We start from the raw sequence: 10,313 nt of genomic DNA on the forward strand, positions 1-10,313 counted from the left end.
GGAGACCCGCGAGGGACATGGGAGGAAGAAAAATGAAGATGAACTTTGAGCTGGTGGGTAAGACGTCTCTGAACACGTCGGAGCACTTTTGCAAATATAGACAGATATTTGAAGTTTACACAGCCCGAAAATATCTTACAAGTTTATTTTGTGACCACTTGTGAGTGATAAGAGTAATATTAAAACTAAGTAGCTGCTGCCATTGTTGGAAAGGATAGGTTGGGCCACGAAGGATGCATTTGGAGCAGCCTTCGAATTGGGACTGCCTTCGTCGCCTGGCTCGTCACCTATCCCAGAATTCATAGCGCGGTCCAGTCAATTCCAGTTCCCAACAATGGCAGCAGCTACTTAGTTTAAATATTACTATTATCACTCACAAATGGTCACAAAATAAATGTGTAGCATATTTTCAGGCGAGAATGCAGCTGTGTAAACTTCAAATATCTGCTCGCTTTATCAAGACATCACATATTTGCAAAAGTGCTCCGACGTTTTCGGAGACGTCTGTTACCCACCAGTTTGATGTTTTGCGAGATCTCACAAAAGTTTTGCAAAAGTTTACCTTCATTTTTTTTCTGCCATGTCCCTTGCAGGGCTCCGTACTTGCTCATAGGGGGTCATATGATTGATGGGTTTTTCTCTGCATGGATTATCGTAGGCTCTACCTTACAATATAAAGAACCTTGAGACGACTGCTGTAGTGATTTCTAGGGATAAAATTGAATTGAATATAACAAGTGTGTGTGTGTGTTTCAGATTCACCCTCGGCCCGGTCTCCTCTCCTTTCACCTCCTCAGAGTCTCCTCGTAGATCTGCCGCCTGTGTAACAACAGCAGGATGCAGTTACACAGCTTGATCTGCAGGGGGCGACACAGCTTCTAAAGCTCTGAGGCTGTCTGATCCTCCTGCAGATCAACATGTAATTCATTCACCTAACAAATGTTAGAATAGAAAGTACATTGTCAATATTAATAGTAAAAAATGTCTGCAGTAATGATGCCCTGTTCTTAAATCCGTTTTACTTTACTTTGCTGATGTTTGAGTATTTTCAGTAGAATTTTTATTGTCTCTAAAAATTTTCAATTGTCTTATTTTCCAAATATGCATCTGTGTCCGAGTACTGTCTGCAGGTATTTTCCATGATATTCCAGTCTGAGAGAAAGCGGAGACTGAAAGATTATTCAGCACCGTGGACAGCTCCATGGATTTACAGCACATTAAAGATTTGAAATCATACACTGATGTCTCCTGACAGGAGCTTCAGGTTCTGGATGTTCACATGATGATGCTGTGTTTCACTCACGGCTGCAGTCCGTTCTCTCTGCTGACTCCCGATCTCAGTCTGAGAGCTCGACTGAGAGACGCCCTCGAAGAACGGCCTGCGGGTGGAAAACAGCCAGCATAGTCACCACCTCACACCTCAGATAGACTCAGAATTGCGATGGGACACTAAAAACACACAAATATGTTTGACTAACATTTTGACTGGAGGTCAAACTTCCTGTCCAGCTTGACGAGCTGTGAACGCAGACAGGTGTGTTTCAGGCTCACCTGAGCTTGGGTTTGGGAGTGCTCTGGATGCTGTCGTTGTCGTCCAGCTCAGGGCCGCTGTCGCTCGGGTTGTAAACCTCCAGGCTGTCGTACAGGAGGTCCAGGTTCTCCTCGGCCTCCTGACTCTGACCCACGGGGTCCGAGTCCAGAACCTGCAGGAAACGAGCCAATTGGGGTCACGAAACAGAGGTCCTACTTTTTACAACTCATGTCCTACAAACCAGGTTACGGTTTTATTTTCACTGATGTCAGCAGCAAAGCTGTGTTTGATTCAGTTACTCAGTCGACAATAAAAAGTCTTTTTCAACTCTGATCCTGGGTTCTTCACTCAGTATTGTTACTGAAAGATTTTCTGACAAAATATCGAGCTGGAAGAACCAGTACAAGGACGCTGACAGCAGTTCTGATGAAGTCCCAGAGGTCCAAGGAACGGGCGACTGTCACCAGGACACCAGTTTAAAATAAACAGCTCTACCTGAAGTTCCTCCAGATGGAGTTTGAAGGTAATGAAGGTGAGTACCAACCTCATCACTGACTTTGAATCTCTTTAGCAGAGCCACAAACTTCTGCTTAAAGTTCGGCTGCTGAATGACAGAAAACAAGAAAAGTGAAAAAGACAGCTTCGGCCCCTCAACCATCAGCTGCTCTGATTGGTCCTTACCTGAGTCAGCGAGGATGTTCGCATCATTTTCCTGTGAGACGTCTTAATCTTTCCCCGGACATCCTCGTCATCATCAAATATGTCCTGAGGGGGAAAAAGAGGCTCATCGAGCATTTGTTTCAGTGAAATCCTCCACAAATGCTCAAAGTGAAAGTCGTGGTTTCATAGCCTGCGCACAAAATACAATAATCAGAAAAAGAGAGCAGCGTGGACCCACTGTTGCTCCTCTCGTACACCTGTTGTTGATTTCATGAACACCAAAGCTTCTGTTACTGAACCACATCCATATCCCCGAAGTTTAACTGACTTCATGCTGTACTCAGAGCTGCTTTATAAGATATAAAGGTGAGGTCACCTGAGGCAAGACTGCGTCGTCACTTCCTTCCTGTTCAGAGGAGAAGCTGTCGTCATCGTCCTCCCAGTAGTTCTCCACATCAGGAGAGCGGTCTGTTTGCACACACACACACACGCACACGCACACGCACACGCACAGACACACACGCACACACGCACACACACCACACGCACACCACACACCACACACGCGCACACACACACTCGCACGCACACACACGCGCACACACTCGCACACACGCACACACACACACACACACGACACACACACCACACACACACACACACACAACACACACAAACACACGCACACACACGCGCAACACACACACACACACACACACACACACACACACACGCACACACACACCCGCACACACACACACACGCACACACACGCGCACACACGCACACACACGCACACGCACACACACACACGCACCACACACCCACGCACACACACACACGCACACGCACACACACACACACACACACACGCACACACACACGCACACACACAGACTCACACGCGCACACGCACACACACGCGCACGCACACTCGCACGCACACACACCACCCACGCCACTCACCCCTCCCACGCACACACACACACACACACACACTCTCAGCTCATTTTGCGGCGGTAGCGACACCTGCAGCCATTTTCTGTGAACAGGTGACCTGATGTGCGTTTCATTTACAGAGTGATGTCACAGCTCTCTGCAGTGACATCATCACAGACTGCTGTGAGTGTGTGTGTACATTTGAAAACTGGCATGTTACAATACTGATGGGGACAAAGTGCCCGTCCCCACGAGCCACAGTTAGGCGATGGTGATGGTGAGGGGCTCGGGAAAACATTGTGTCAGTTAGGTGTCCTCACTAAGATATGAAAACAAAAATGTGTGTGTTGTGCCTTTACATGTATATTACTCTATGTCTGACCAATCAGTAGCCAGTTTATAACAAGTACCTGATGCAGGGATGGTCAGACTCTCTGTCCTCCTACCTGAGGCCTTGCCCTTGTTGCCATGGTGATCAGTTGTGTCCTCTATTTCTATTGGATGGCTGCAGAGAGTATGAACGCTCAGTTCCGCCGCACGCACAGAAGCATCCTTCAGGTTGCTATGGAGACCGAGTATGTGGGCACCATCTGTTGGACGCTGCATCACCTGGGACACACACACATTTTTAAACTTTTCCGTCCCATCTCACAGATCTGACGACAGCTGCTGGAGAAACAAAATCTTGTGGTGTAATTTTGCTGAAGGGGAGATCTTTGAGCTAAACGTGCAACACGCTGTGGCGAGAGTTCCCGATGCAGCAGAGCTTCCTGTCGTACCTCGGCCATGTTGACAACACCCACTGCGAGGGTTTTGTAGCCCAGGATGGTTCGGTTCTTGTACCTCTTCCTCCTCTGCAACATCACATGCAGACGGTTCACATCTCGCTTCAGGAAGTGAAGATACTGCATACACACACAATTTTACATCAGAGACAGGGGGCAGTGTGCAATCTGTGTGGTTCTTCATGCTGAGAAGGGAATTTTTGTTAAATGTGCAACCTGCAGGGAGAAGGTGAGCTCCAGGTCTGTTTCCATGAGGCCGTCGGGAGGAGGAAGGTACTCGTTGGATCTCAACGTCCGCTTAGAGCCCTGAGACACAGATCCAGGGTCAGATCGACAGCACAGGTGAGTGTCAGGCCGGCGACTGCCAGAATCTCACCTGGATTTTTACAGCGATGATGACGGAGCTGAGCTCTCTGTCCAGCTCCCTCAGAACCTTCAGCTTCTTCACGGTCAGAATGCAGAGCCTGCAGAGCACAGCAAACAGGAAGCAGCTTCACTGTCAACACAAACAGCAGCAGGTGTGAACAGACTGACAGCCTACAGACGAGATCACAGCACAAGTCTGACCAGCACCTCCAGCTAAACTTACTCCAGCTTCAAAGTCGGTGGAAACTCAGCAACTAAAGTTTCAGCAGATTATTACGGGCAAGCAGTTTGAAGACAATCACAAGCAATTCCTCTTGCCAACCGTCTGCATGTTGGTCTTCACTACATCCATGAACCTCCTCTGAGGTCTTCCTCTTCTCATCCTGCCTGGCAGCTCTGTCTTCATTATCCTTTGTCCAACATCCACCCTCCCTCCTCTCTCAGCCTCAGCTCCATCTGATTGGCTCACGTCCGTCCTGCTCGGCCTCCTGTCTGTCACACCAGCGCCTCTCTCTGTCCACGTGGAGATGAAAGCTAGTCTGTTTTTTTTCTTCTAAGTTAGCTGCTAAAGCTTTAGATGGTTTCCAACACAAGTTCTTTATTTCGCCTCTGTCAGTGCGCCCCAGGGCGGCTGTGGTCACAATGTAGCTGCCATCACCAGTGTGTGAATGTGTGTGTGGATGGGTGGATGACTGGATGTGTGAAGCGCTTTGGGGTCCTTAGGGACTAGTAAAAGCGCTGTACAAACACAGGCCATTTACCATACTTAATCTGTTGCTCCCCAAAAGGCCCCTCCCTTCTTATTGCCGTTGTCCAGAAGCCATCAGAGGGGCAGCAGCCAAAGCGTGTTTGCTAAGAAAACAAACTGAAAACAGAATCAGTTCTTGGCTGAAAGCCTCTCAAATGCATCCAAGGATGCATCGGAGAGCAACATGGGGCTGCCCAAGGAAATTTGGCAGGGGATCAAACCACCAACCTGCTCAACCACCTGAGCTACAGACACCCCAGAAAATATCAGTAATTATCAGTAAATATCACACTCTGGGGCTGATTATCGAGGTTTTTATGCTGGAATGAAATAAATTTGTGACTCTGCTGAATAAAAAAAATCATGAAGGACAAAAAAGCATCTTAAACTGAGCATCCAGAGCCGTGTGATTCACTTCACCTTCATTTATCTCCTTCTTTTACACTCTGGCCATGTTTGACCAGGAGATCCATCACTTCAAATATTCCAGTCGTGTATTCCTGACGCATCGTGGAGGCGGGGCTTGTTTAACCTCCTCAGCTTCCCTTCAGCAGTGAGGTGGACGTGTTTAATAGAGCTGAGTCCTGAGGGAGCTGAGTGTGAGAGGCTGACCTCCTGAGACCTCATTACTGCGAGGTCATGCTGGGACTCGTCCTGTAGGCTGCAGCTTCCTGTCAACGCCGGCCAGCAGGAGTTAATCCTGCTAACAGTGCCACCTGAGCTCTGATCCGCCCTCCCGAGGACAGAAGGCTGGCTCTGCTGCTGAGGATGAAGATTCACACATTTCCTTCTCATTCGTGCAAAGACAGTGATGTGTAACACCAAATCTGATACACAGCCACTGTTTGCCACGTAGGCGGTGAAAAATAGATCCAAACTTTGTGTGAAGGATACCTTCTGTTTTTAATGTGCCTTTGTGGGTGGATGAATTGTTTGTTTCGTGTGTTTTACCCTCACTTTCCACTTATTTGGTGCGTTAAGCTTTAGCCTACGACTGTTGTACATAAAACTGACAGTGAGGCTCTCAGCTCCTCAAAAACGTCAGCCTCGACAGAGGGCACGCGCCAGCACAGGCCCCAGTCTGTAACAGGTTACTTGTCCTTCTACGTTCACATGCCGACCTGATGGTGGCGCTGTTATCTTTGATCAGATGCTTAAACTCAGGCACAGCGATGAGGGTCACTGTAACAGAGCAGCGTGATGATGAGGAGAGTTCATCATTGGTCACATGCATAGTTATGAGAGTTCAACACGCAGGAAATGAGTCTGTATTTGTTTTAAACCAAACAGCTCTGTGTGGGAAAACCTCTGAATTAACCCACAAATTTCTCACTTGGCTCCACATCGTCAGTTTTCCAGGACAAAGCTCCAGTTCATGAATCTGGAGATCTGGAGAAAATGCTGATGGAGGCTCCGCAAGTCTTTACTCCAGACTGACCTCAGAACAGCGGAGCAGTGAGGCCAGGCTGCAGTGACTGTGATCAGCGACTCAGTGCTGACTGATCTGGGTTCAGTCGGTGTTGGAGTGTTGATCACTCTGATGAGACCGCAGAGTTTAATATCTGCCGACATAATGAAGAAGATTTCCTTTAAAATCATTATTTCAGGTATTATTTGCACCTGTTTGGAGGTGATGCATGACTCGCTTTAATCTTCGCTGCTTCCTGAGTCAACAGGACATTTAAGAGGATTAACACTGACTGCTTGGCTTCCTTAACCCCTGCACGAACATGTTGCTAATCTGCCCAGAAACAGGCAGGTGGCAATCAGAGAGAACGAACGTTAATCGGCTGTCATCAGGATTTTTTTGTCCACTTCTAATTGGCTGCTGAAAGCTGATGTAATCACTGAGGTCATGACCTTGCAGGTGTCTCTGGTCTTAACACCGCTGATAAGCCAGAACCAGGTGAAACCCCTGAGCATTGCGGGACAGTGAGGAGGAGCAGCTTCACTTTGAACCACCGACAGTTTACATCAGATCAACTCGACAGGAGATTGATCTGATTCATGATCTGAGCGTCCTTTATGAGACCGTAAAGGACGCTCCGGTGTCTCCTCTGCCAAAGGAAGTAATAAAGGAAGCACTGAAGCTGATCTGACTTCAAGTTGACATCAGGAAGTCTGAAACCATCCTGTCATCCTGTGGATGAACTGCTGAATGACAGCAGGCACAGCCCTGCTCTCCCTTCTGTTGCACCTGATCAGTTTAAAAGGAGAGTTTCACATTACTGTGCAAACACGGTGTTTTACAACCATCACCGACAAAACAACTGGACGGGCTTCACCTGCACGCATCAGCAGGTTGAAGGGCATCAGTCTTAACAATAAGGTATACAGCACAATGCCAGGGTGTGTGCGATCATAAAACACCCACAGACCTCTGAGAAACTCACACTGCCAATTCAGGTTTAACAAACTGCAGACAGAACAGCTCTCAGCAGCAGCAGGATCCCTGTGAGCGTCCACAGTCACACGCTGTACAAACACCTCTGACTGGACTGAAACTAAAAATGAACACAAACTAAAACAACAGGAACCAAGTCTGGACTTCTGCATGAGCAGGTTCATGGAAATGATAAAGATCATCATTCATCAGTAATTACAGGCACAGAGGCTCGAGTTCCCCAGACTCACCTGAACGCACCTGCTGCATCTTTACTGATCACACATGAAAACATTTACACACACACACAGAACAAACAGGTGCGTCGTCCTCTCCTCTCTGCCCGGGCATCGATCCTCTTACCTGGGCACGCAGCTCGGGGAGGACCGGTCGATCTCCCAGGTAGCGAAAAGGTTCATGGGCACCGGGCCGCGACTGTCTGGCTCCCCGGCAGCCTCGGTCCCCGCTGACGTGTCGGTGGACCACCGGTCCACAACCGCCGCCATCGTTTCCTCTCCCGGTCGGCAGTCTCTGCGATGCCGTGAGCTGATCCTCCAGCCCGGCTACCAGTAAGGGCGGGGCTGAGAGCCGGGGGAGGGGGGGCTTATCCAAGAGCAGACACAGCAGAGCTGCTCAGCACATCCTGGTGAGGAGACACCTCCGTCTCTTCTTCTGGGTTTCCAGCAGAGCGAGCCCTCCACTCCTCAGCTCCACCTTCAGCATTCATGTTCAGAGAATCCAGGCATGAAATAAAAATGTCCCACTTCAGCTGATCCAAAATGCTGCAGCAAGAGTCCTGACAGGGACTAGAAAGAGAGAGCAGATTTCTCCTGTTTTGGCTTCCTGTTAAATCCAGGATTCTCCTGCTCCTCACATACAAGGTCTTAAATAATCAGGCCCCATCTTATCTTAATGACCTTGTAGTACCATATCACCCTATTAGAGCACTTCGCTCTCGCTCTGCAGGCCTACTTGTTGTTCCTAGAGTATTTAAAAGTAGAATGGGAGGCAGAGCCTTCAGTTTTCAGGCCCCTCTTCTGTGGAACCAGCTTCCAGTTTGGATTCAGGAGACAGACACTATCTCTACTTTCAAGATTAGGCTTCAAACTTTCCTTTTTGCTAAAGCATATAGTTAGGGCTGGACCAGGTGACCCTGAATCCTCCCTTAGTTATGCTGCAATAGGCTGCCGGGGATTCCCATGATGCACTGGGTGTTTCTTCTTCACTCACTATGTGTTAACAGACCTCTCTGCATTGAATCATATCTGTTATTAACCTCTGTCTCTCTTCCACAGCATGTCTTTATCCTGTCTTCCTTCTCTCACCCCAACCAATCACAGCAGATGGCCCCGCCCCTCCCTGAGCCTGGTTCTGCTGGAGGTTTCTTCCTGTTAAAAGGGAGTTTTTCCTTCCCACTGTCGCCAAAGTGCTGCTCATAGGGGGTCATATGATTGTTGGGTTTTTCTCTGTATGTATTATTGTAGGGTCTACCTTACAATATAAAAAGCGCCTTGAGGCGACTGTTGTGATTTGGCGCTGTGTAAATAAAGTTGAATTGAATTGAAATGTTAGCTAACTAGTGACAGAATCGATACCTCAGAGGAAAATGAGGACACTAAAACTAAACATCAGTGTAAGGCGAACAGGTCAGTGCTGCAACAATGATCTTATGTTAAACCGAGGATACACTGTGGCTGTTTGGTGTTTGGCTTGCTGCACTGAAACGGGAAAATCCAGCTGTTAGTCGTCATGTTTGGGTTTGTGAAGCACTTTATAAACGAGGACTGTGGAAGAGAGCCTGTCTGAGTCAGGTGACAGGTGATTTTTCCTTCTCTGGCTGAGAGCAGTCAGCTGATACGATCAGCACTAATTCATGCAATAAAGCACATGCAGACAGTTTACTTCATGCTCATCACACCACAAACAACTAAGTTTCTTCCTGAACCACGATCTGCAGGGAAATTAGGTGAAAAAGAACATCACGTCACATCATCTCACTGACTGGATTCCTTCATATTAGAAGTGAGGACTGATGGTGAAGGAGACAGTAAAGCTGAGGACCTGCTGATGGACGTCAGGATTTCGACTTCAGTCTTGTTATGTCAACCTCTGATGCTGTAAACTGTTTGGATGTGTTTAGGAAATATAATATTTTATAGTTACATCTGTGTGAGTGTTTGACGGCAGGGTTTAGGGGGGTAAATTAGAGTTTCATGTCCCCTTTAAAAATGAACTCAGCGGTCTCAGTGTAGCCTCTTTGTGATAATTACTGCGATTTAAACAGAGCAGAGAAACAGCACAAACATGCTCATGCGTGTCTGTAGGAGAGCTTTACGGAGCTGAACAGCTGCCCTGGAAAAGAAAGAAAAAACAAGCAGTTTACTGCCAGTGCTTTTCTACCTGAAATGGCATCACCGTCACATTTTAATTTGCTTTTCTTCTTTTTTAATTTGTCCTTCACCTGACGATGAATTAATTTTAATGTGTGAGGTCTGGCTCCATCTTGTGGCCACACTGGCGTACTGCAGGGATGATTCTGTTTACATGTTCGTGCACTGGCTTTGAAATAAGAGGGAAAAAAACTTAAAATCAGACTTGAAGGCAGATAAAACGTAGGGTGTGCAAACAGGAAACTAAACTTTCACATTTTAGACTGACCACAAAGCTGCTTTGCTTTGAAAGCATACTGGCTTCAAATTGTATTTTAGTCATTTTATTAGTTTTCTTTTCCAAATATGAACCATCAACAAAAGCAGCACAGTCACCTCAGCCCTGCGTTACATGATGATGGACTTCTACAGGTAGGACGGAGCCTTGTCAGCCGTTTGCTGGTCGTGTCACTGAGTTGACGTCTGCTGCTCTGTCATAATTTATGAATATCCTGAGAAACAACTTCTTCAG

General features: G+C 47.5%; 1 protein-coding gene across 3 annotated transcripts in view; it reads right to left on the reverse strand.

Annotated features, from left to right (window-relative positions):
* The window catches only part of LOC102302396 (phosphofurin acidic cluster sorting protein 1), a 33,667-nt gene extending 25,531 nt beyond the window's left edge, over window positions 1-8,136 (reverse strand). Inside the window, exons 1-11 of one of the 3 annotated variants that reach the window (XM_042227808.1) lie at window positions 7,776-8,136; window positions 4,292-4,379; window positions 4,132-4,221; window positions 3,910-4,035; window positions 3,577-3,739; window positions 2,568-2,659; window positions 2,213-2,296; window positions 2,076-2,132; window positions 1,552-1,703; window positions 1,304-1,379; window positions 763-819 (exon numbers count right to left, since the gene is read on the reverse strand). In XM_042227808.1, the coding sequence (XP_042083742.1) occupies window positions 763-819; window positions 1,304-1,379; window positions 1,552-1,703; window positions 2,076-2,132; window positions 2,213-2,296; window positions 2,568-2,659; window positions 3,577-3,739; window positions 3,910-4,035; window positions 4,132-4,221; window positions 4,292-4,379; window positions 7,776-7,918 (1,128 nt within the window). In that variant the 5' untranslated portion in view covers window positions 7,919-8,136. Of the gene's footprint in view, window positions 1-762; window positions 820-1,303; window positions 1,380-1,551; window positions 1,704-2,075; window positions 2,136-2,212; window positions 2,297-2,567; window positions 2,660-3,576; window positions 3,740-3,909; window positions 4,036-4,131; window positions 4,222-4,291; window positions 4,380-7,775 lie in introns of all 3 variants that reach the window. The other 2 variants (XM_042227807.1, XM_042227809.1) reach the window with 2 other exon arrangements.
* Between the last annotated feature and the right edge of the window lie 2,177 nt (window positions 8,137-10,313).

This window comes from Haplochromis burtoni, unplaced genomic scaffold (genome assembly GCF_018398535.1).
Source record: "Haplochromis burtoni strain Fernald_Lab_line unplaced genomic scaffold, NCSU_Asbu1 Contig_282, whole genome shotgun sequence".
NCBI classification, from domain to species: Eukaryota; Metazoa; Chordata; class Actinopteri; order Cichliformes; family Cichlidae; genus Haplochromis; species Haplochromis burtoni.